The 26728-nt window shown below is 36.8% G+C and overlaps 1 protein-coding gene across 2 annotated transcripts in view; it reads left to right on the top strand.

The window, feature by feature from the left end:
- LOC148311577 (uncharacterized) overlaps positions 1-19285 on the top strand; it is a 58326-nt gene extending 39041 nt beyond the window's left edge. The window contains exons 2-7 of one of the 2 annotated variants that reach the window (XM_088256409.1): positions 10315-10425; positions 11322-11597; positions 12238-12440; positions 13855-14077; positions 15287-17267; positions 18258-19285. In XM_088256409.1, the coding sequence (XP_088112535.1) occupies positions 10315-10425; positions 11322-11597; positions 12238-12440; positions 13855-14077; positions 15287-17267; positions 18258-18319 (2856 nt within the window). In that variant the 3' untranslated portion in view covers positions 18320-19285. Of the gene's footprint in view, positions 1-10314; positions 10426-11321; positions 11598-12237; positions 12441-13854; positions 14078-15283; positions 17268-18257 lie in introns of both variants that reach the window. The other variant, XM_088256408.1, reaches the window with a different exon arrangement.
- The last annotated feature ends 7443 nt before the right edge of the window (positions 19286-26728 follow it).

Below are 26728 nucleotides of genomic sequence, written 5' to 3'. Positions count from 1 at the left end.
TGGGGAGACTGGCGCAGTATCGAGTGGGCAACGTACCAATATTTTTTCATACCGAAAATGAGCGCAACCTTTGGATAACTCTATTCTATTGGAAGTAATTCTCAAAGTAAAGAACTTACCTTCAATAAAGTTAAGGTAAGTGTTGACAAATTGAATTCCGTTTCGTAATCCGCCTCAATTCGCTTATTTCACGTCGGAAAATCTCTTGAATTGAATCAAATTTTCAAATATTTGCGGAAAAACCTTGTCTGTAGGGATGGGCAGTCCATGTATTTTTATTGAAGTTCTAAATCGAATGAATCGAACTGGAAAAAAACTCGATCGATAAAATGAAATGAGACACCGGAAAAATTTGCTCACCAAAGCAAACAAGTTGAAATTACGTATATATTTGTCTTTATAAAATATAATTATTTTCAACGCCATAAAATAATTAAAATATTTAATATTAAATGGAAAAGAATATTATCTTACCGATATATTTTTAATTTATGCGTCAATTTTTACCTACTTTTTTCTTCACTTTGCGTAATTTACACACTCGGATTACTTTTAGGTAATTCATTGTTGTAACATATAGTTTTGAGAGGCGTTCATTTGTAGAGTAAACTTGTCATTCTGCCAAAAATGCTAAAAGAATTTAGTTTTTTTTGTTGTTCTAGGTTTCTCGTCATAATGGACGCCATTGTTAAAAGTGTAAATTTTAGAGGGTAAAAATTGCAAGAAGTCATTAATTTGACTGATTGTCTACATCTAGAATTAATAACAGTGTGAAAAGTCCTATATTTTGGCAGTAGAGAAATATAATACAAACACTGTTAGTGCTTCGGTTAATATAATAATTTAAATAGAACAAAATTTCTAAGATACTCGCCTCTAAGGCGCTTTGATGTAATTAAATAAGGTGGAAAGGAAAATCGTTGAAATTAACTGTGTTTTTAGTTTTTCAATCAACGATTGAACCACTAATCCGGTGCGGATAGTTTTTTTTTTAAACTTTTTATTATTGTCAAATCGACATTTTCACAAAAGCGTTGTCTATGGACGACCCCTCGCTAATTCTACATCCGAAAAAACGAATTAGATTTTCATTTATCAAGTATCCTGAGCGCTTTTTCATTATTCACTTATTCCATTTTCAAATTATGTAATGTTGCCTGCCATCCTATGAAAATAATCTAGAACGACTTCGTATTATATTTGGTCCTACCCACGGCTCAAATATTGATTAGGTACCGACCTGTCCCTTTTTTCTCGTCACTCGTTTAATCTGAAGGTTGTGTATTTCACGTTACCTGGGGCTTGGGTGGATTGGGATGGATTACGCAGAATTAAAACTAGGGCGTGAAGATTTGTGTTGCTGTTTAGGCGGCATTACGAGACCGCGAATAAATTACACTTTTACAGTCCAATTTATTGTTATCAGTATTTTTTATCTCCAAGCCCTATTAATTTATAAAATTATTTCTTTTGTCCTTCGCATTGTTGCCCAGATTGTGCATAGGGCACCGCGTCGGATCGACGGTGTGTTAATTTGATCATTAGTTATATAAACGCAAGGTGATGAGGCCTGCGCTCCAGATTTTAGCAAAGGATTTCCATCACTGCTATATGGGAAAGGAAATGGATAAGAAATACTGGGTAGGAAAAGGAGAATAGCGGTTATGGGAAGGGTTCTCGGGGTTTTATACCCTTACCTTATTATGTAAGCTGGGGTAATTTGGACACTACTAATTTGTTCGAGTCCCTCAAGGAGATATTTCTCTTTATTCTTCTTATTCTAACTCTAATTCGCAGCTAATTATGTACTGCATCGCATCGATGCGTTATATTATCGTTAATTACCTGAAGTAATTAATGCAGCGCTTCAGGTACCAGTCCAAGGTGATATGAAACAAATATTTTTTTGAAAAATCACATAATTTTTTTTTATTGATTTTATTCGGAAGTCACTTTGTGGTAATATGTATTTATTTTTAATTCAAGTTTTTCTTAAAATCTATTGTGACACGTGTTTCGATGCATTGAAAATGATGCAAAATATGTCGAAAGGCGTGTCACAATATATTTGAATAAATACTGGTACCAAGTAAAACTTAAATTTAAAATATTGATTTTTCCCTAAGAATCCATCCCGGGACCTCTATCACGGCAGCCAAACGCGCTTGAACCACACTACGGAGGCGGACAGTTATTATTAGCTCGTATAATAAGTATTATATATTTTTTTTATTTTTAAGTAAAAGGCGAGAAATCCGTCTAGTTTTAGTCGGGATTTAGTTTAGGATTTCGAGAAATGGCCGGACCCCGGCACGAAGTTGATGAATCTGCCGAGTGATCTATATTGCCGGTTTAGTAGAAGGTGCGAGTATGCCCGGTGGCCTGGCACTGCACGAGCTTGTGTGAGCGTGTGTATGTGTGTCTGTGTGTGTGCACGTAATGAAGCCATGCGGGCAGATTTATCTTGTCAACAGAGGAGGGTTGATTGCCTAAATGAGATTTACACATCTACGTATACGAATACAGTCGACCCTCGCGCGTGCAAGTGTGCCGCCTTGTTTTAACATTTAACATGATCCCCGTATTACGACAACTATTTGTGTCAAACTTTGTGTCATAATTTATTACACAAAGGGACACATTTAAATTTAACATCGTCGGGTGAATTTATCAAACTGTGTATCTTACATCTGAGTGAATTCAGCCAGTTCAAAAGAGCACGAGAATTGCTGCTTTGCGTTTAGTTTGTGGAAATTACTGAAGCTGATTGAAACACACACACACACACACACACACACACACACACACACACACATACACACACACACACACACACACACACACACACACACACACACACACACACACACACACACACACACACACACACACACACACACACACACACACACACACACACACATATATATATATATATATATATATATATATATATATAACGTGGTAATAATTTTCTTCGTAAATCGGGTGTAAATAATATGTAAAGTGGGTGTATAGTAATAAAATAAACAATGTGTTGCTTTGTAATTAAAGTTTATTCTTAATTTATCTTTATAATATTTTTCTATCTATCTATCTGATTCTGACAGTTCAGAATATTATATTTTTTCTATCTGATGTCTTTTGTTTTATTCAGTGCGACGCATGCGACATCTGGTGGTAGAACTGTTTATGTAGGTACTATTTGTAAGTACTTAATAAAATGTATAGGTATTTTATTACATATATATATATATATATATATATATATATATATATATATATATATATATATATATATATATATATATATATATATATATATATATGTGTGTATGTGTGTGTGTTTCAATCAGCTTCAGTAATTTCCACAAAATAACAATGTTTTCGCTTACGCAATTGCATCATATAATTCGTCAAAATGATAAAATATGGTATTGTAATGAACTATTTTTTTAAGTAAAAAGCCTGATATGAAGTGAGTTCAGGGACCTTATTTGTTTAAAAAAAAAGCCATGTGTATAATTATAAATAAATAAAAATGGTTATTTTACTCTTTGCTATTGCCCCTTGGTCTTCGTACTGGGCAGAGTAGTGGAGTAGTAGAGTTTTATTTCAAAAGCTTTCCGTCTTTCCCCTATGCCAAAACGTTCAGATCCCTTCTGGCAATTTTCCATTTTCCACCTGTCCTATAAAACGGACTTTACAACCAACTAACTACGTAACCAGCAACTTAGTGTAGACTCGCACTCCACTCGTACATTACAATGTTTCCGGCCTTTTAATTTTCCTGGCATTTTAAAAACCTTTTGTTTACCCACCAGTACCATTCATTCTGTAACTCCAGTGTAACTGTTCGCATCCCTAGTTTTGATAAAAGGCATCTATTTTTCAATTTGAACGGATTGGTCCAGTCTAAATTGATCAACTAAAACGATTATCATTTTATAAATGAAAGTTTAGTTAATTTTAAAAATATATAACTTATTTTGTAATGTTTTATAGACATTTCAAATTTAAGATTTACTTGCTAAATACCATTATCTATTTTGACACGTGTTTCGATGCATTCCGTACTACGGTGTTTGAAATTGATGCAGAATCTATCGAAACACGTGTCACAATGGATTTGAATAATCACGGGTATTTGCCAAGTAAAGCTTAAGATAAAAATGGAACCTACAAAGCGGCTGCCGAATCAATTAGTGTTTTACAGACTTTACTAGGTTTTCTGGAGGTCTAGTTCCTACTCTTATTATGAATCCGAAATTGGTTTCCTGCATTCCACTCAATGTTTTATCGCACTTCACTCTTTATTATATTACATAATACTGATAATAAACAAGTTAAACGATATAGATAGATGTTCGGATGGTGAAATGAGAAAATAATGCAAGGCAAGCATGATAAGGATTATCGACGAAATTAAGAAAGCCGCGCTGAGATGGTTTGGACATGTGGAACAAATGAGTGGAGAAGAAACGACGAAACAAATTTATGAGGTGAATGAAGTTGTAAATAGGAGCAGAGGAAGACCGAGGAAAACTAAGCGTGTTCGAGTAGGTCAAATACGTGAAAGCGGTCAGGTCAGGAGTCAGAATGGTCTGCGGGTATGTATGAGGAGGCTCATGAATGTGGAAGAAGCGAAGAATGTTTGCCAAGACAAGAGTGGTGTGGTGTTCTATTCTCCCTGCCTATTCCTGCGGGGAAGCGGCGTATTAGTTAGTTTTAATTATTTTTAAAACTCCGGGGTGATTAAGAATTACAAAATTTCAAAATATACAATTCATCATTGTAATAATATCTATTAGTTTTAAATTTTGGCGTGTTGTTTGCGATTAGAAATCGTAAAGTTGTTAACCTTTCTGTTTGAATTATAAATAGCTTGATTATGTACTGTTCAGACGTTAATGATTGGTCGAAATACGTATTTTTATCAGTAGAGATAAAACTGCTGACCTATCTAAACGAAATGCGTGCGCGCGCCGCTCTTACCATTAGTTATTACTCGACCCGCATGAATCAAAATATTTTTCCGACTGCATTTTCCTGGCGGTATGCTACCGCCTGGCAACTATAGCAAACTAGCAACACCTCGTCACTAGCGCCTCTAGCGGCGCGAATGCGCACTGCGCGTTCATGGCGGCCGCGAGCAGTCGCGCAAACTTGTGTTTTACAACCGAGAATATCAACTATAGTTTAAGTTTACGTGTGCAAAACTTTTATTGGTGATAAAAATTGTAACCTTTCTATATTTGTGGATTTTATTGTTTAGACATAAACTCGCATCACAGTGATATTTTCGCTTTCTCGGACCATTCAATATGTTATTTTAGATTCCCGAATTTTGTGCCCAGGGAAACGAAGCCGGCGAATTTGTTTCGAAAGTTATTGTGAAAGTTCAAAATCAATATTAGTTCAGAGGTATTTATGTTTCTTTCCGTTTCTTTGTCGATCTTTGTCAGCGTTCGTTGAATGATGACAAGACGTTTTCCGATGGCGGCCTGTGCAGTCTTTCCAACTGACCGAAGACAGCCGAGATCCAATTACGTCATGAAAATGCATTTTAACATAATTCAGCGCCGCCCGCGGCTGGCTATATTTACATTATCCTTAATTTTAATTTTCTGGATACTAGAAAATCTCTACGGGAAGCTGTCATGCACGAATAACTGATGATGCGATCGAGAAACTCCGCAACTTCGAGTAACTTACCGAAAACGTGTTGTCATCATTTCGTAAATACACCATTTATTTTGTCATACATTACATAAAAAACAGCTGATTATCTGTCGGTATTCAAATAAATTTCTTCAAAATTATATATCACAATTTCTGTACATCTGTCCGTCGACATCGCTACAATACTGTTAATTAAGGTGAAATATATTTTATTTTGTCCTAATAATCGGAATGGAAATAATCGCACTTTTTAAGATATGAATGAATCGGCACATTTTCGAGTTATTTCTCTATGACCATTGTTTTTATTGTCAGCTGTGAGTGAAACAAAAATGCACCAATATGGAATAATTTGTGGTCAGGCCATATTCCATTAGTTGTCTGTGGTATTTTTATTAACTCTGCATATGTTTGAGTTGTAAAACCTTAATTTGATAAATTATATTTTTATATTTTTCAGTTACCATGAATTTTATGTCTGACAAGAGTATTGTCACAATATTATTTCTGCAGGTGACATTTCAATTTCAGACTAACTTTTTATTTGTCACAGATGCTATCAAATATCCTGTTTTCAAGTTTGTTCATAATATGTGTCTAGGTTCATTCACTACACTATGGAATGTGTATTTTATAGATTTTTGTGGCCATTTTTTAGGTTATTATGCTGTGTCATTCGTTCTTCTATGTAATGTATCAATCTGCCTTGCAGTGTAGCATCAACATATAATGTAAACTGCAAAGCGTTCTGAAATCGACTTTCTGTGATCGACATTCTTTTTGTCCCCTATCTGCAACCAAGTCATCCGCAGTGCACCGCATTGTATTGATGCAGTTTTAAATTGATTTGATTATATGAAGGCAAGGTATCAGTCCTGCGGTCCAGATTCTTGGACATAGAAGTGAAATACGGTTGACAGGATACAGATAACATAGTGAAGGAGCTCAAGGTAAAGGCTATTACTGCTCTATAGGAAAGGAAATGGATTGACATATAGAGAATTTATGGTTATATTAGTCAGTTTTTTATGCAGAAAATTAACCTAGATGAAATTAACTTTTTGTCCACGTCCACTCCTTGTGCGAAGCATGTGGAATGCGGTACGCGTTTCTTAAGTCAGGGCCGTGTCTTGTAGTTCGGACTTGCAGATGAATTGTCATTAAATGGAGGTCCTGGGCCCTGAAAAATCCCTTACGTAAAAGATCCATACTTGTTGGCGGTTCTCAGGAGGTATGTGGAGTACATGGCCTAGCCATCTGGGTTGCTGTGTTCAGAGTCAAACCACCGCACCCCTAACATTAGTCTCACAAACTTGGTGTCAAATTTATGCAGCTTTATCCTTGTATGATGTTTCACAACTGTACAAGAGAATAGGTATAATGCAGTCATTGTTTAAGTTACATTTTGTCTTTACCGAGCAGCCTGTATACTGTTAAATACAGTGCTTGCAAGTCCTATATGCACTCGCTGATAAGTTTATGTGTTTTAACTACCAACTGATAAGAATTGTGTATCTAACTTTTAATGATAAGATGGTTTTAACATCTTATTTACTTAATTTTTTTGCTACAGGAAATCATATATTTAGCAAATTTAATATATGCTGAATGTCTTCCGTTCCATCCTAGTCTTTCCCTAAAACAAGTTTGTGTGAGACGTTTATGTATTTAATACACGAGCAACATAAGTTTTTGCTGTTGATAGTATGTAATTTTAAACTCACGTGTTGAGTGATATTGTTAGTATTGCCCAAACAATAGATACACATATCTTACCGCTTTTTAAATAATACCCGACACATGTGTTGTATAAACAAATTTTACTTTTGTGTTATTATTCCCGCATTCTGGAACTTTTTCAAGTTTAACATTCTATATTTACGAGTCAGATTTGAGTCACGGTTATTTAAAAAAAAAATGCTTCTCCATATCAACACTCCTACGTGGATTCCTTAAAGCACCAAAGGTGTAAGTGAATTCATTTAGTGAAAATATAAAAAATGCAATATTTGCCTAAAATAAATACACTTGGGTCTCTTTTTATGCGAAAGATACGTTCCACGGGGAGTCACATAAAAAAATTGCATAATAAAAGACTTAAACTACATACAAACCTGGGGGATAGGTTCCATAATTTTTTTTAACATAAACTTCAAATCAATATGATAGAATATACCAAAAATCGCATTAAAAAAGTTTATAAAAAAATCATAAAAATAAAAACACAATATATAATAGGTCATATAAAGTATCTGCGGTTTTTTGCTACTAGATGATGTTAATGCCCATATATTAGGCAAAACTCACCTGATTGTTTTAAATGAACATGTGCTTAAAAGGTGACATTTGAGTCAACATTTCTTGAGAAAATTGTTTTCCAATTCATATTGCTTTGTAAAAAATTGTATTGATTTGAAAATGAATTATATATCTGAAGAAATATGCTTTGTGATACTTTTTTACTATGAAAAGGTGAAAACGTTTACGGCTTTGAGTAAACGAAGGAACCAGATCTAGTAGGTGAATTAAGCATGTCGTCTTGGGTGGAAGAAACACTATTTTTACATTATATTTTTTTATGCGAATTTGCATAAAAAAAGACTTGAACTACCTATAAAATTAAGGGATAGGTCCCATTGCATTTGAAAATCGCATAACTTCAAAATCGCATAAAAAAGATCCGCATAAAAACAGGCCCAAGTGTACTACTAATAGCAATCATTTATTTATCTTTTCATCTTTTTTGTTGCATATGTACTTTTTTTTAGCAATTTAAGCAAAATTTAATTGCAAAATTCATTATGTTTTCATATTTTTAACCTAACCTGACTCAATCCAGTTAAGTATATATGTAACATACTTATAAAATGTATTAATTTACATAGAGGACTGTTATTGTTGGGAGCAGTAGAGATATCTCTGGGATGTATACATTATGTATTTTTTACCATTTAAAAGATAGATAAGTACTTGAAAAGTGCGAATATGTACTATTTACTTCACCCCGGAGTTTAGAATAATATCATTATCTCTCATGGCTAAATATTCTAGATTAAATTTCAGTTTTCTTCTCAGTTTACTACCAGAAATAACATCATTTAATTACATTAATGAAATATTAATTAATTTTTTTTCGACATCTCATCAAAGGTGAAGAAGAATATGGAAGTCTGGGCATTTACGGGGCTGACAACCGTCATAGGCTGGTCGTCAGCCCCGTAAATGCCCATACTTCCATATTCTTCTTTATCTTTGATGAGATGTCCAAAAAAAATTATATGAAAAATAACTCCTTTAATTGGAGATATTCCAGATTTGTGAACAAGTATTTGGACACACTCAAAATGTTGTAAATACATTAATTAATGTTTTTACATTATCAATACTTGGTCAATAATCGAGGATTCATAATGGTACTTGTATTAAAATAAAAACTTAATTTAATGTATCTGCCTCCATAGCAGTTAGTCCCGGGTTCTATTCCCGGGGTGTTACAATAAATATGAGCGATATTTCACTCTAATATTTGTTTATCACCCTGGACTGGTAACTATAGTGCAGGACTGATCATGATAAGTCTGCTTGGATACACCGCAGCGACTTATGCACCATTAGGTGCATATAAGGGTCAAAAGAAGATATTGAATGTGTCGCATTTTTTTAGCTTTGTGGGTTGTTTAACTGCATGTAATCAAAAATATTTGAATAGTGGGTGTTCTAAAATTACTGTTTATCATTTTTCCAATACACAAATGTATTCAGAACAACTTGTTTTTTTTCCACGCTGATTCCGTTGAAACAGGATATTGGTGTGGTAGATTAGTTCTAATTTGTTTAGTTTTGAAATTTCCCCCCCGTGTCCTGTTGTGCATAAAGTTCAATGAAATCCTTTTTGTGGTTTATCGGAGATATCTTCCAAACTATTCACCTTGTTACAGTTTATGCGGCGACTTGGCTGCTCACATAACCGTTAACCTTTGACTGCAGAGCACACTATCAGTACGAAGTTGATCGGCTAGTGTGATTGGCATACGTAGATATCGTGCTAGTAATTTTGTATTCATTCGCTGATATGTATTACAAATGTATTATTCCCAATCAGTGGTCCATAATGCAGTGCAGTGGATTGATGTAGTGTTGACTTAATTGATAATTACTTAAGAAGAGGTGGTCAGTATTGGTACTTTCGGTCCAATCCAAGGTGATGTAATATTATAATGAATAATTGGCTTATATAGAGATATATCGCTGAAATTACTCTGCCAACACGAAACTCGTTGTGTTAAATAATGTTACTTTGAACATTGATCATACGCTAGCATAATTCTTAAGCTTTTTTTTATCTACACATTTGTGCTTTGATCATTCACTGATATGAAAATTTTATGTTCATCAATTTAAATAACACTAACCCACTGAATAGTAAAATTTAGAAAATCATCAATCATATTCTAAGAAGTTTTTGGTAATTTTTTTTTACAAATGCCACCACATAATTCGTATTATATCATTTTAAAACCTTTAATATACATCCAAGGAAAAAATTAAAAAAAAAACTTTAAATTTTAACTTACATCTGATAAATAAATGAATGTTTCCGTGAATTAATTTGCCAATTTGATTTTTTTCCAGGAGAGCGGGCAGTTGGAGAGTCTGGACGAGGGACAGCTCAGAGCACTACTTGACGAGGCCGTCAACTACAAGAATCCCAAAGACCGCGAGGGGAAGAGTTCACTCTTCAAGGTGACTGGCTTCTCTCTTCCCCTTTCTTTAGACTCCTGGTATAACACCCCCGCTCACGCCTAACTTAATGACCATAATGGTCCATAAGGTATCTTTTACTGCAACAATCGTTGTCGATACCCTCATTTTTATCCACCTGGGTAAAACAATGTGGTACTGACTTGCCAACAAACTGCTAAGTGTCAATGTGCCGGAAATTCTTCAGAAAAAAAATCTGTTTGATAATTTACTCAGAGCGCGTCAACAAAGATTATTGACAGACAGGCGCCGTGGTGTAGTCTCTAACAGACAGTACTGCTCGTGTATAGGGAGGGAGTACACTTTACAAAATATATTTCCAACTGAAACTATTCTGACTCCTAAAATTCATTCAAATCGATATCAAAGTAAAAAATATGTATTCATTTACTGATTTGGCGTTTAATTTGCAGAACTTGTTATTTATTCTTCAAATATTAAAATCAAACATGATTTGAGTCATATACTTAAGTTATATATTTCAATTTAAAAAAACATAAACAAAAAAAGTTTGATAATGTCCTAACAAGGGGAAACAATTGTAACATTTTTTTTTTATACTAACTAACTAATCATCACGCCGCTTCTCCGTAGCGGTAGGCAGAGAGAATAGATTGCCACATCACTCTGTCTTTGCAGACTTTCTTCCCATATTACACATTCACGCATCTCCTCATACATACCTGTCGATTATTGCGCTCTTAACCTGACTACTTTCAAGTATTTTTTATTTTGTGTTTTGAAAATAAAGTATAAAATTTAGTAGACTCAAATCAATATTTGATTTAAATATATATATATATATATATATATATATATATATTTATAAAATAAAAATAAATGTGGTGACCGTGACAGTGAGCATTGTGTGATTGCAGGAGCTTCTCCACGAGGTAGAGCAGGACACGGAGCAGGAGTGCGCGTGGGGCGGCGCGGGGCGGCGCGGGCGCGCGGGGCGCGGGCGGCGGGGCCCGCGGCCGCTGCTGGCGCACTCGGGCAGCCTGCAGGACCTGGCCGCGGAGGGCGGCGGCCCGGCGGGCGGCGCCGCGCGCGCGCAGCAGCCGCGCCACCCGCGCGCGCGCGCCGCCCGCGCCACGGCGCCCGTCTCCGCGCGCACCCTGCAGGGCGGCAGCCTGCCCGCCAATGTGGACCAGGTACACACTAGAAACTTCCACACTAACCTAATCAATTCCTAAAACTAACTAACTAACTAACCATCACCCCGCTTCACCGCAGGGGTAGGCAGAGAGAATAGAACGCCACACCACTCTGTCTTTGCAGACATTCTTTGCCTCTTCCACGTTCATGCATGTCCTCATACATACCCGCTGATTATTATGACTCCTAACTTTCAAGTATTTGGCATACCTGATCGTGCCATGTTTTTCTTGGTCTTCCTCTGCTCCTTTTTCCAATTACATTCGCCTCATAAATTTGTTTTGAAGCTCTTTTCTCACTCATTCGTTCTACATGTCCAAACCATCTGAACACACCTTTCTTAATTTTATCGATAATGCTTATCTCTGCTTTGCATTCCCTCCTTATTTCACTATTCGAACATCTATCATACATCGTTTTGTCGCGCATTCTTCTGAGAGATCGCATTTCGACTGCATTCAGTCAACTTTCATCCTGTTGATGAATAAATGTCAAAGCTGCACAAAGTAAACAATTTCTAACACAAAGTATGCATCAAGTTAACGATTCCTACAACAAATTATGGATGGAGCCAACGATTCCTAACACAAAGTATGGATTGAGCCAACTATAACTGATATTTGATGATGCTTGCAGCACAACTTTGGCGTGTCGGAGGGCGGCGGCAGCTTCCTGGCCGACGTGGAGTGCCGGCGCGGCGGCGGCGACTACATCGCGACGGTGCACTGCGTGAACCCCGTGCTGAGCAAGCACCCCGCCAACTACATGCTGCTGGACCTGGGCCAGAGGGCCGCCTCGCCGCCCGAGCGCTGCTACACCACCGAGGACCTGGACACAAGGTGCTTACTACTTGCATCATATTCATACACAATAATCAAAATTATTAATAACTATATAAGCAGAAAATTTTCATCTTCTCTCTCTGGTCTCAATCCTGCGGATTAGTCTGTAGCAACAGATGACATCTCTTTCGCCTTCTCGCCTATTTTCGGAAGTCCTCTTTAGCTCTTCATACATCGAGCAGCCCATCTCTTCGTATAAGTCGCTTAGGTATTGGCGGCGTGGGCGTCCTCTGGCGTTTATTCCCTTGATCGTCCACTCTATTATTTGGTGCAGGAAAACTCTTGTCTTAGCACGTGGCCGATCCATTCGGCGTATCTTTTGGAGATAGTTACGAGTCGGTGCTTCCTTTCCTTGATCAATTGTAGTACCTCGTCGTTGGAGATGTGGTCTCTCCAGGATATCCCGAGCATCCTTCTATAGATCCACATCTCCAACGCATTTAGTCTATTCTTATCTCTATCAGATAGGCACCATGTCTTAAGGATCATATTTTAACTTCTGATACGTGTTATTAAATGCATAAATTCACCATTCTAAACAATGGCATTCTAAGAGATAACCTTTCCCGTACTGATTAATCCCAAAATTAAACTTGATTTGAATCTGGGTACCAAAAGACCCCAGTGCATATTTGTATGGAAGTCGTATTACGCAACTCGTAACTTAAAGTCACAAATTCCACATCCTTATCGCCAACTTAGAGCACGAGACAATAAGCAATTGGCCGGAAATCGGATAGAACGAAAGTGGAATAATATAATTGTCTCGTTCTCTTGTTGTGGTAATACCACATTTATTAGATTGAAACAAATAACATGTCACTAGCAGACAAAAAATGAACGTCAAACATTAACCACCTACACATATGAGCGTATGTGATACGCGCGGTTTTTCTTCACCATTCCGCGCTAACCCGTATGATCTACGCGCACGAGAATCTGTTCCAAAAATATTTAATGCGTACCGGATGCACTGACAAATTTTCGTCAGGTCTCATATCTGACAATATTTTGTGACAACAAACATTGTGATTTTTTTTGCTTGTTTATAAAAGATAACTGATATATAAGTACGTAAGATCTCCCGGTACCAACTGGTTGTGCTTTTTATCGAAAATAATACATATTTTATAACATTCAACGATTTGGAATTATAAAAAAAAGGGAAAATTTTATTAAATTTCATTTTTGAGATTACAAAAATATTAACTGTTAAAGTTATCAAATTAAATTCATATATGGGGGATTTCCTCCCGTTGGAGCCTAGGTTAAACAAACATGAATGGTATAAATTACGCTAACTTCATCCTCATAATACAACCACCACCTTTGAGAGAGAGTTGATCCAGTTTTGTAAATAAATGTGTCTAATTTCCACCAATATTAAGAGCGTGTGTATGTGTATGTGCAGGTCGTCCAACCGCGGCGTGTCTGTGAAGTACACGTCGTGCGCGACGCTGGAGATCGGGTCGCCGGAGCGCGGCGGCAGCCCGGCGCGGCTGGAGGCCATCACCACGCAGGCCGCCTCGCCCGCCGTCACCACCGTCACCTCGGCCAGCGCGCTGCCCATCATCACGCCCTCGCTCTACAGTGCGCATTCGGCACAGACGCGCGTCTCGCCCGCCGACCCCAAGGTACCCAATAAACTATCACATAGACAGTACAGCTGTCCAAACTCAAAACTCAGTAAGGGACATTTTTTGTAGTATTTTTTTTTTGCATTTTCGGACTAAGTAGTCCAAAAATATACTTAGTCCAAAAATGCTAAAAAAACGTACTACAAAAAAATGTCCCTTTCTGTGTTTTAAGTTTCTGTGTTTAAGGACAGCCGAGTAGGGTTACTGCCCACAGAACAGTTATTTTGATCTTTGACTCAAATAATTTTATATTTAGGTTTTTTATTTTTATTAATTTTTCAATGTAGATGAAGAAGTTTTAATGTGTAAAGGCAACTAGCCGTAACTCATGTTGCTGCTGTTTGGCGTAACACGGCCCAAAGCATTCTTATAACTAGCCTCTATCGTATACAATCACAGATTTTGCTCTATCTCTTTCCTTTACCGAGATATTCATAATCCGAACAGCCGCAAAATTGTATCAATTTGATACATGTGTTGTCAGAAAGCATAATTTTAAGTTAACTTTAAACTCATTTATCTCAAAACTACTGTTTTTAACTCGCGGCTATTTGCCTTTGCACATTAGTGTAATAGGAATATGAAAGTATGGTTTAAGTGATCCATGTAAATAACCCCACTTCTATCTCACTAATAACTTCATATTAAAAATTATGAAACATTATTTCAACAAACAAAAAAGTTTGCTTCTCGTTGAGTTTTGTATCGTTCAACAAACTTGAGCTGAAAGAATATGGTATGGCAATATTCAGTGTTTATATATTTATTATTACAATTTTTATTTATTCTAGACCATATATGTATAACAAAATATTATTTTATATTTATCATACGTAATACCTATACTATTTTACACACATCATACCTATACTAAAAATTGCAAAAATTGGTAGATAATGACAGATGGAACACCCGTAACATAACAGGGTTGTTTTTTATTATGGTTTTTCATTGTGTCATAAATGTATTTTTGATATTTGTAGACAGACCTGGTTTAGTAAATTTTGCCAGTTAAAATTATTTTGTATACAAAAATATAGTAAGTTTGTCCTTTTCCATGTTTTGACCATTTTCGAATTGTAATCATCAGCATTTTGTTTAATTTGAAACCCGGATATGACCAGCAAATTATAAAGAAACGTCATCTTCGACTAGTGGCAATTTTAGCAATATTTCACTTCAATCATGTGTGGTTGGTTTCAGAAGTCTCTGGATGAAAACGGCAACTCCTTGCAGAACATCAACACTTCCCTCTCCTCTTCCGGCCAACACTCGGCTAAGAAACAGAAACGCAAGCAGAAAAAGAACGAAACCGAAACTTTATCCGACAAAATCGCCGGCTATAGGGGGTGCGAGCAGCTCGACGTCATCCTCAAGTTCATAGAGTCCAACTCTCCCGACGGCGCCAAGCACAAGGCCAACCACCGCACCACCCCCGCCAAGGGCAGGGACGACAAGAAGAGGTCCACGGAGCGCCGCAAGGACGGCAAGATGGACAAGCTCAAGAAGTCCAACTCCATGGAGGAACTGTCCCGCAGCGAGCTCGACCATCTCACTTCCTCTTCCAGTCTCAGGAAGACCAAAAAGCAGTCCACCTTCGACCGGTCCGATATCCCCGATTCCAAGCGCAGCGATCGCCGATCCTGGGGCAACGACGGATCCGACTCCTACTATCCTCACGACGCCAGTATGAACAACAGCTTCTCCGCCGATATGTCCAATAGCTCCTCCGCTCAGTCTTCCGTATCGGGACAGACCCTCAAACCCAAGAAACCTAAACCCGTCAAGAGCGATTCAGAAAATGTCGAACCCGTCATCGAACCGGTTCCGGAAGCCTCCGACTTCCAGACTGTAACTAATAAGAAAAAGATCAGGAAGAGACACAGCCCGTGCGATGAGACTCGCGGCCGGATCAATAACTCTCATTCTCACGGCCACTCCGGAGGGAAAAATGGCGGACGCTTCAATACGAGCTTGAATCTGAACGATCGGGACGCCGTCTACAAAAGGAGGACGGGTTCGGTGGAGAGGAGGCACACTTCCACCTCCTCTCCGCCTTCCGACAAAAGCAACGATTCTAACGACGATCTGGACTCGGTGCACTCTCTGCCGGCGGAGGCCTCCGGGGAGAGGCTGCAGGCTTCGTACGCCGACATGGCCCGCGCGGCAGTCATGGGGCGCGCGCCGCCGCCGCCGCCCGCATCGCCGCCGCCGGCCGCGCCCCCGCCGCCCCCGCAGCGCCACCGCAACTTCCCCGACCTCATCGAGTCCTGCAACTACTACGCCGACCGCCCCGCCGCCCCCGACAAGTACCTCGACGTCTCCACAGAAAACACCAAGAACCTCATACTCAAGGACGCCCCGACCGACGCCAACAGGAATAAGGTCAAGAAGAACAACATCGCGGACGCGGGCACGCAAGTCGACCAGAGCCCGCCGCATCCCATTTACAATCACGAGCAGTACCCGGCCCTCGAACCTCGCTCTCAGAGACTCTCCGACAAAAACAACGCCAAAAACAAACTAGAAATCAAAATGAACAACAACAGCGTCTGCAAGAATATAAACGAAATCCCGTCTAAAGGCCTCGTGGGAGATAAGAAGCAAATTTGCAAGAGCAATTCCGCCAAGTCCTGCGAGGACGACGATTATCAAACGCAGATAGTGAACGGAAGCTCGGACGACATGGACAGGTCTCTGGATCACTATGTGGCGTTTGTCAAGCACAGCGCCACAAACAACCTAGCACACTCGGACAACAGCTACACCCTTCTCGATAGAGACAACGTCGCGTTCTCACCGGGAAAGTTGGACAACTTCATCAGCAAACCTCCCGACGTGGTTCTGCCGCTGGCGGACATGAACCAATCCTCGGAAAACCGACCGGCCGTGATAATTCTAAACGAAGAGTTGAAAATATCTTCGGAAAATATCCACAATATCGACGGGATCACTTTCGGTTTCGACATCAACGAACAGTTGTTGAATGGCGACGCCAGCCCCGAGTCCGGCGGCGTGGAGGGTCGCCGGGACAAGGAGGGCCATCCCGAGGGTATGAGGTTCGCTTCCAAGGGTGAAGAGGAGGCCGTCAGGGTCGGTCTGACCAAGGAGCTGAGGTTCGTGGCTCCGGTAGTGGGTATCAAGGACTCCTCCAATCTGGACAGGATAGTGCACTATGTTGGAACAGGTACGATATCACCATGTTTTTTTAATTTCTAATTTCAATATACCTATGCTTTATTCTATGTCATAAGTCTGCCTCCGTAGTGTAATGGTCAGCATGCTCGGATACCGCACTAGAGGTTTGATTCCCAGGTGGGGGCCAAACAAATATAGGTGATTTTTTTCACTCTAATATTTTTTTCAATATTACTCTGGACTGGTACCTGAAACGGAGGGCTGATCACCTTTCCTTCATGCGTTAACACAACCAAAATAACACTGCGTTTATATGCTGCAGTGCCCTATGCACCATTGGATGCAGATGAGGGTTTGAGTGAATGAATATCCTTAATAGTGCCGCTTGGTGCCAGGATACTTATCACAGCATTTATCACGTTCCCCTGCAGTCTTGACGGATTTGAAAGAATTAAGTTGTTTGAATGTTTAATAAATACAAAACAATATTGCAATTAGATGGTACTTTTATAAATTAGTATAATTTTGGAGCTAATTAGTTATTATATAATAATTAAATATTTATTCTTATTTTTGCTTGGTAAATACCACCATTAATAGTGGTATTCAATAAGTAAATATGAAATAATATTTTTGTATTATTATTTAAACACTTATTAGATTTATTGCTTTATTTTTTTTTGTTATTAGTGTATATAAATAAATGATATACTGTTTTTATTTTCTAATATACATATGTATTGTTTAATTTTTCTGTTGCATTTATTTTCAAATTTGCGATAAATACGTAATGTAGTTTGTGAAAAATAACCTTGTAGATTCTTAATTGTGTTTTTTTTGTATAAATATTGATAATATTACTTTAGATATTGATAAATTTAAATATTGTTAATATTACTGAGGAATACTAATGGAATAAATTGGAATAAATCCAGCACATATTTGTATTCCTCTCTCCTTCCACGGGACGCACGGGCGTCTGGGAACATTGTGGTGTTTGGAATATTGTTGTCTAAGCGGGTTTTTGTTCACTTTTCAGCTTGGGAGGACATCATCCGGTCTCCGGAGGGCAAGGTTCGCTACTACAGCGAGCACCAGTAGGGCTACTGACCAAAGTGGAACATGTCGTATTAAGTGTGATAAATATATATATTACTTGTTTAAAAATGAGTGTAAAACTAAAATGGACTACAGTGTGCTTCAAAAGTGCGCGTCTTAACTCAATATTACCGCGGACGATTCGGTCTAGTGTTTTATTATGTAGATAGGGAATTGGCATTTGAAATTATGCAGTAGTAGGAATGGGGTTATACGCGTCGTGCGGCTGTGTGCTGGAAACATTTGCCGGAATTAGTCATGTTTGTCGAGAGTGGAATGGCTAGTTGGGCAAATGATTGCGGCGGACTTTGGTGGTTTTATCGGGCATAAAGTCACCGACGATACGGGAAGGAAATCTTTTTAATGCCGAAGGAACTGGGCTCGAAATTCTTATTAATTTTTATTGTTATTGATTTTTACGTTTCATATTATTTTCCGCTCTGTTGTTGAGTTTTGTTTGTTGTTATTCTATTTTGATAGGATATTACGCTAAATGACCCTTGTATCGTGTACAGTTTCATCGCAATTTGGAGATCGGCCGGAATCTAGGAATATATGTTATCGCATTTCTTTCTGACGGATGGATCCCGTTTCCCATTTCTTTATTTATACATAACTGATTTTATGTAACGCGAATGTTGGATTTTATTTGGTTTTTCCTGAGAGGTCTACCGAATGGCCTATTTTGTGCATTTTCTTTTACTCGTTTCTTGGAATGTTTAATAGTCAAAAACAGCCATCTCCACTGTCGTTTCCGAGTAGATTGATCAGTCGCTCGCAGCAGTGTGCGCTCGGTGGGGAGTGGGGCCGCTTATCTGTATATATTAGGTTAGCCGAGAGAAATGTAATATTTTTCATTAAAGGGACATTAATGACACGACGGTTGCGTATATATTCTTGTATCGACAATAATATGAGACGTATATATTTATGTAAATTGAATGAAAATTCTAAGATTTATTTATGAAATGAAATTTTAAAAATGTAATCGAGAGTGTATACCAAAAAAGTTGTGTGTGACATTTACGGCGAGAAATTTTTAAAAACTATTAGTGTTTTTTGATGAAATGTGCGCGGCTGTGACAGACTCGAGTCGGTGTACATTATGTGGACAAAACGCGGTACAGTGTGGTTTTCAAGAAGAAATATATACATATATATAAAGTGTGCGAAAAAGCGTACGTAACGTACGTTATATCATGACATCCCAACCTTAACCCATTCATCACCATACTTGTAAAATATAATATATATATTTATATATATATATATATATATATATACATATATATATATATATATATATATATATATATATATATATATATATATATATATATATATATATATATATATATATTTAAATATTTATTGTTTAATATCAAACTCATTTCTCTGAATGCAGAAATGACGTGTTGATTGTGGATCCCTGGCGGAGAATCAGCCGATGGGTCGAACCGAAGCTAACTTTACTTAATTAACTCAAATGTCAAGTAAAATAATACTTTAAAAAATGAATTTTAAAAAAAATACAAAAACGCAAAAAAGAGCAAATGCTTGATTAATGTGTGCGCTGTTATCATTTGTTTGAAATTAAATATCTGTTTGTCTGAGATCCCAGCGTCGCACAACTTTGTTTACTTTTTATTTTTAATATATTTATTTGGCTGTTTTGCTTGGAATTGCTTGCAAAAAGTATAAATTACTGCCATTTGATCTTACATACGGCGCACTCGTATATCTTGCCCGCTGTGAAAATACATTGTTTATTCTAATTATTATCAATCTACCGCAGGCTTTGGTGGAAGTTTATATCACCGTGTTTTTGTGATAAATCATAAACTGTGATTATCACCAATATACATCTTTATGACTTCATTCTATTGTCACGATAGACGTCATTATGACTTTGTACCGTCATAGTAAACGTCCTTATGACGTAATATTCAAAATCATTCTATAGTCAAAGTAGGCGTCCTGTCATTGTGACGATAGACTTTCTTATGATGTCATTTTACGATCACAGTAGATATCATTCTATTGTCACTATACACATATATGACAACACGATAATGTTTATTGTCGTGATGGTTGTTAAACATCGCTAAACCGTGTTCTTTGGTTATTTTAGAATCGGTTAAGGGTTCTTTCATCTCGGCTAACACTTTCTGGTCCTCGCCAGAGCTGTTTGGAAGCGATCCTTAAAGCACGGTGACATTTGAATACTTAAAAGAGTGCGCGTCGAATTTGGCTAAGAGTATATCCGCATCTGCTTTGCTACATATTTTAAGAAATTCCTAAACGCAGTGTAGTCAGTAAGGTTTAAAATATTTTAGCAAAAGACAAGCGATATCAGGATATTACAGGGTTCACCGGCTACTCTTTTTACTTTTTATTTCACATAACCCAAAGGAATAACAAACGAAAAAATAACATTATTTTTTAACTTATTCCGTATTTATAATAGAGTAGACTCAATTTACCGGATTTGATGCAACAAAAGTACACGTGGCAATGAGCAAACTCGACCTATACTGTTACCCAACGTATGCATTATAATAGTTTGTTTATTTACTTTTGAGGAAAAACTTAGTGTTAAAAGACAGTCAAAATTAAATAAACACAGTTTGAAAAGAAGGACGGGTTAGAAGGAAGATAAGAGAAATACATACCAAACACCCAGTCCAATTGAAAAAAAAAAATTCTTGAATTCATTTTGCAGTATGGCAACTATGCCACGTTGGACCTAAAATAGGACAATGAATCCACCTAAAATATTTTCATTGCAAAGCTAATGAATTTACATAAGAGACAACCTTAATCTCTAATCTACCACACTCGATTCCTATTTTCAAACGCAGGCCTGTTAGGGCTGCTTCAGAAATATTTTATAAGCAAAGATTTTTTTTAAATAAAAATTATACATCATATAAAAATAAATGCATATTTATTACAGTGATATATTTAATATTAATAAACCTACTGGGATTCAAAACCAGAAACTCATGCATGGCAACTAAATAAAAGTTAAATATTAACTGCTGCGCTGTGTGGGAGGTTCCCAATTGTTAGAGGTGTTTCAAAGAATCACGGATACATTTTTTTATATGAACAATGCATACATATTTATAAAAAAAAAAATCATGAACATATGTTTTGATCAATTGAGATTTTTCTCTTTTATTCCGGTAAATTGAGAATCTGCAATCATATAATCACTTTGTTTTTTTTTTTAAACTAAACTATACACAATATGTATTTTGTATGGAATGATAGTAAGTGAATTCATACTATATATAACTTCACTGTCTCATTTCAAACATTGTGAGAAAACCTCATTTAACGCTATTAAAATCATGTCAGTCAAGTACAATAATTAATGCAATCAGTTCTAATTCACCCACCGTTTTGTAGTTTGTGGAAGACTATACTACTGTAAAAAATTACATATTGTGCCTAATTGCAGTGCACTTTGTGATTCAGTATTTGCAGATTAAAACTTACTAAGTATCTAATGTCTGATTAAATCTTTTTTGCTGTTTGGACGAGGTGACGTCACATTCAAAAATCCTAGCTATGATATCTTGCAATATTATTAATATTACACCTCGATCGCTGCTTTAGCATGGGCTACAGCACAAACGTGTGGGATTTATGTGCTATCCAGATATCGCCTAATCCCTGGAAATTAAACTTTGTGTTTCAGCTAATTATTCATATTGTAATAAATGTTTGCATTAAACATTGCTTATTTTTGTAATTGTATTTTATTGACGCCTGTTGTAATTTTTATGCTCATCCATGTTTGGGTTAGAACATTAAAAAAAACCAAAGTAACTTCCAGAAAAAAATCATGTTGAAACCAAAATAAAGGAGAATCACATCCTCTCCGTGATTGGTGGATTTGTATATTTAAAAAATCATTGTTTCAGAATAAAATAGAAATCTAGTTGTATAAACTTTCCATTATGTTATTTCCTCGGTATTACTGCGGGGCAGCTGTACTTCAGACTGGATGTCTCGGATTCTGACTTGCTAAAACGCACCAAATTTGCATTAAATGAGGTTTTTGATATTGATACTGGAGATTTGCAACCAATTATTTATGTTAACGGCAAATTGTACCACTCGCAGAATGCCGTGTACACACCATCCGAATATATAACAAACATATATATGTATGTTTTAATATAATGTTAATAATTTGTAATTATTGTAAGTGAAAATGTAACATAATTACGTTGCCAGATGCATTTTGAAAATCTGCTCCACTATTTCCCAATTAACAACTAATTAATCTTGTAAATAAATATTTATGTTATTGAGTTGTTACGCTAATAGAAGGTTTCTCTTTTTTTTAGTATCTATATTTATATTGTAAAGCTTTTGGTATGGAAACGCTCGTAGCGTATTGCCTTTTCGGTGTGATAGCTGCCTTTAGACATACGCAATTTGCCACTTGTATCGTGTAGTAAAGCGCGCGTTGCTAAAAGTGACAAGCATACTCCTTCACCGTAGTCTTTCCTTCAGTCTATCTCGATTGCATACGTGTAAAGGCAGCTAATGTGACTATGTAGGATATTTTATGACTGCCGTTCTTATTAAGAATGTGGCATCTCCAATTGAATGTATCACCGGAATAAAGTGATGTTTTCATGGAGTAATGTAGCTTTTTACTGTCGCTATGTATAGTATTCTATAATACTATGGAACAAAATCCATCTCCTTCCAAGTGGGCTGGCAAGCGCCAACTGTCAGTTATAACCTTATTCAGGGAATACATTCAATAATTATTAATACTACAACTGCCGATATGTAGAGCTAGTTTCTAATTACGAGACCCCACCAGCATAGGATATTTCCTTGTCCAAAAAATATGTAAATATATTTATGAATTACGTAATTGATTATTTATGTACGCAAATACTAAAAGAAATGGTATTTTTTATTTATTTATGGTTTAGTTTGAAAAGACAAAACGAGGTAATGACTCGTAGTGAGGATCTCATAAACTTGAAACAAGTGTACAATATATAACTGTTCTCTTTTTACTCATTATAATAATAGCCAATCAAATATGGAGAAAAACACTTAAGATGTATGAAGGGTCCTTTATACATCTAAAAATCATTAAAGAAAAATGTTGATTTGCACATTTTAGTTAGATAAACACTAAACATATATCTTAAAACAAATACCACGCTTGAAAATAATTTACATTTCACAGTATGACCATGTATAAAATCACATTATTTGAGCAGTCAGAATGATCGCTCGGCAGTTGTAGTGTTAAAAATTAAATCGAGTGAAAAGACTGCATTTTATGTATCCCGAGCATAAATACAAAACGTGCAATAAAATCACCCTAAAGAAAAACATGGCACGTGTAGCGGTGTAATAAGAGGATGGTCAAGAGGGGGATAGGCTCACAAAAGTAATTTACACAATACAGTATATAAACCAATTCGCGTGCAATGTTTTTTCTAGAGTATTTTACTGTATATTATTGTGGTTCTTTTGAAGAACAACTATTAAAAAAATGCAGTCTCTACATTTGTGCCGAGGCATTTTATGTTTTCTCGATTGTGAGAAGGCTCACTTTTTAAGGATGGCAGAAATTAAACCGACAGTCAGAATTGTTTCCTTATCGATTAAATGGAATTTTCAAAATCAAATTAACTTTGTACTAAAATGGAAACTTTTGTCGTTTTATCTGATTTAACTAACAGTATGTACATTTTTCCATTTGGATTCCTCCGAGTTTTTATTTTAGGGAGAAGAGACTGTGTTTTAGTTTTTGCATCTGAGAATCGTAATAATAAATTTGTTGAACTTAATTGTAAGCAATTTTTGTATCACTCGTGTAATTGACATTTCAAAACTGTGTTTTTTCCTGTTCCTGTGATTGAAACTCCCAACACCTCCGGATAGACCTAAAACCATTTTGTCTGTTTGACGGCCGGCCGTAGTCGTTCAAAGCCGCTTTATTTTGAGTTGGCTGCCTTTAAAATAGGTAGAGCCAAGTGGTGGCTGTGATGGTAGCGAGGTATACTAGCTGCTTACTATGTGGAGGCTAAAACACCCACTCCTTACTCGAGCTAGTACAAGCTTGTTTTGGGTAGCCATTGCTCACATGTACTTTGAGTAGGAAGTGGTTTTTGTAACTGAAATCGTACCCCAATTTCATAATTTGCATTTATGTGTTGTAAATAAAGATTTATGTCCATAAAAAGTATGTGGATAGCAGACGTTATTGATATAGGAAAGGAAATGGAGGAGGAATAGTAGGAGGGGAAAAAAGAGAATGCCCGCAATGGCTAGGGCACTTGGAGTTACATATCTGTATATTGCTAATGTGTAGGAATTCCTCGAGGGAAAAAGTGCTAACAGCTAGATTTGAATTTGCGGTCGCTGAATTGATTAGTGGGCGCATTGCACCCTCGCTCTGTATACAAAGCAGACAGGCTCCGCTGAAGCAGCGAGATGGGACAGCCTTAGTAGCGAGATCCGTGTATTCCGGAGGTGTCGGGGACTAGCGAGTCTATAAGTATTGTAGAGAAGTGGAAGTAATCAGCCGTCTTGTAAATACTCTGGGTGGGCTGGTAAAAGTGTTTGTATAGAGATATAGTATTTATGGACAGAGAGCCAACATCGGAAATGCGGTCCTTCTATTTATTATTGTGTACATTCTGTTTTTATTTTCCAAAGACGGCGGCGGCCACTCCACTCCGCTGAAATTCTATTTTGAATTTAGTTTTGCAGAAAGCGGCCAGTCACAAAATGTGGACTGCGGTAAGCAAACAGCCCCATGCCCTAGTTCAAAATGTTCCTAGTAAAAAAAACATGTCGCTGCTGTTCTAATGCTGACAGTGTTATGTGAATATTCGTAATATTTTTTAATCACTTCAAATTCCATTCTTAATCACAAATAACATAAAACACTACATGCTATTGTGTATAAATATATGTTGTTCTATAGTAGAAGAGCTTTTTTTTTTATTCATTTACAGAATCCTAATCCAAAATTTAGCATTGAAAGTTTAAACAAGTTTATTATTAGATGATTTAATTCCTCTACTTTCGTCAAACACAGCTATAACTTTTTGAGTATTTCAGTTTGTGTTTTTTATTACTGGCTGCTTTTAGCATAACTATGTTCAACCACAACGTCGGATATTATACCTACAATGTAAATCCGAAGCTGTTTTCATTTTGTGTAAATCCTCTTGACTAATTGTTAATTGTTCCATTTTGTTACGAAACAAGCCCTCGGAGGGAGTGTTAACTATAAATATCAGCGGATAGCATAATATCTACTAGAAATGATACGAGTGGTTGCTGCGCACTTAACTGTTTCTGGATTGTACTTGCGGTAAACTTACTTATCCGGGGCTCGGAATGCACAAGAACAAACCTGGGCGCCCTTCTGGTGTGTGAAACGGTAAGCAGTGCAAGTATAGCTCTTTTTGAGTCTTGCGGAATAAATATGGAGCCTACGCTCCATAGCTATCTTATAGTCGCTCCCATTTATGAATGATTGTGGCTTGTTCAATGAATTATATAATTTGTTTGGTGAGGCAAATTAATGTCCCGAAATTACCTAAAGATGTACAACAATACCGCTCCTTAAGTGGGTTTGCCATACAAATCTACTTGTTTGTAAATCTATTGGGCTAGTTCTGCGACGTAAATTAGCCAGTTTAATAAGTTAATCCGATGAACACACCGCACATATCATCTATAGACGGAGGTGTCCGGCGCTTTATTAGCCTCGTTTCACAAAGTTCCGCTCCGGTTTATCAAAGTTTGCATTTGGAGCCCTGCTAATTACCCAACCCGTGTCCAGTGCAAAGTGCAAGAAGCCCATTTTGTACCGAGTGATGTTAATAATATGTATAAAAATGAAAATACCTTTGAGCAATATTTAGTCGTGCTAGATAAATAATATTTATTCTGTTTCATTCCAAATTAATTTTCTAATAAATTTAGTAAATTTTATTTAAAAAAAATTATTCGGGCAGTTAATTATTTTGAACTGAATTAGTTAATAACTTAAAAGCTATATTGCAAATATTCTAAACTATACGAATACTTATTTTTTTGAATCCGAGCACACTCTTTTTTTTTGAGATGGCGATACCGTTGTCTCATTGATATTTTTGCATATCATTAATGCCCCTTCACGTTAGTTATTAACGAATTATTTAAAAAAGGATATTAAAATGGATTCTGGATATGTTTGTAAACTCTCTGTTTCCATGTAAAGTGTCCGATGATATGTTGCGGAACTTTATATAGAAAGGGGGAGTATGGAAATTACACCGAGGAATAAAACATTATGAAGGAAACCTCTGGCGGTTTTTATTTTATTTTATTTGCTACAAGGCTGTGCCGAGCTCTCAAAACACTTGA

This window comes from Brachycentrus maculatus, unplaced genomic scaffold, assembly GCF_059751285.1.
Source record: "Brachycentrus maculatus isolate JH-2025_06_01 unplaced genomic scaffold, ASM5975128v1 h1tg000061l, whole genome shotgun sequence".
In the NCBI taxonomy this organism is placed as follows: domain Eukaryota; kingdom Metazoa; phylum Arthropoda; class Insecta; order Trichoptera; family Brachycentridae; genus Brachycentrus; species Brachycentrus maculatus.
The sequence above is the reverse complement of the archived record's forward strand: the minus strand, read 5'-3'. Positions and strand labels throughout refer to the sequence as shown.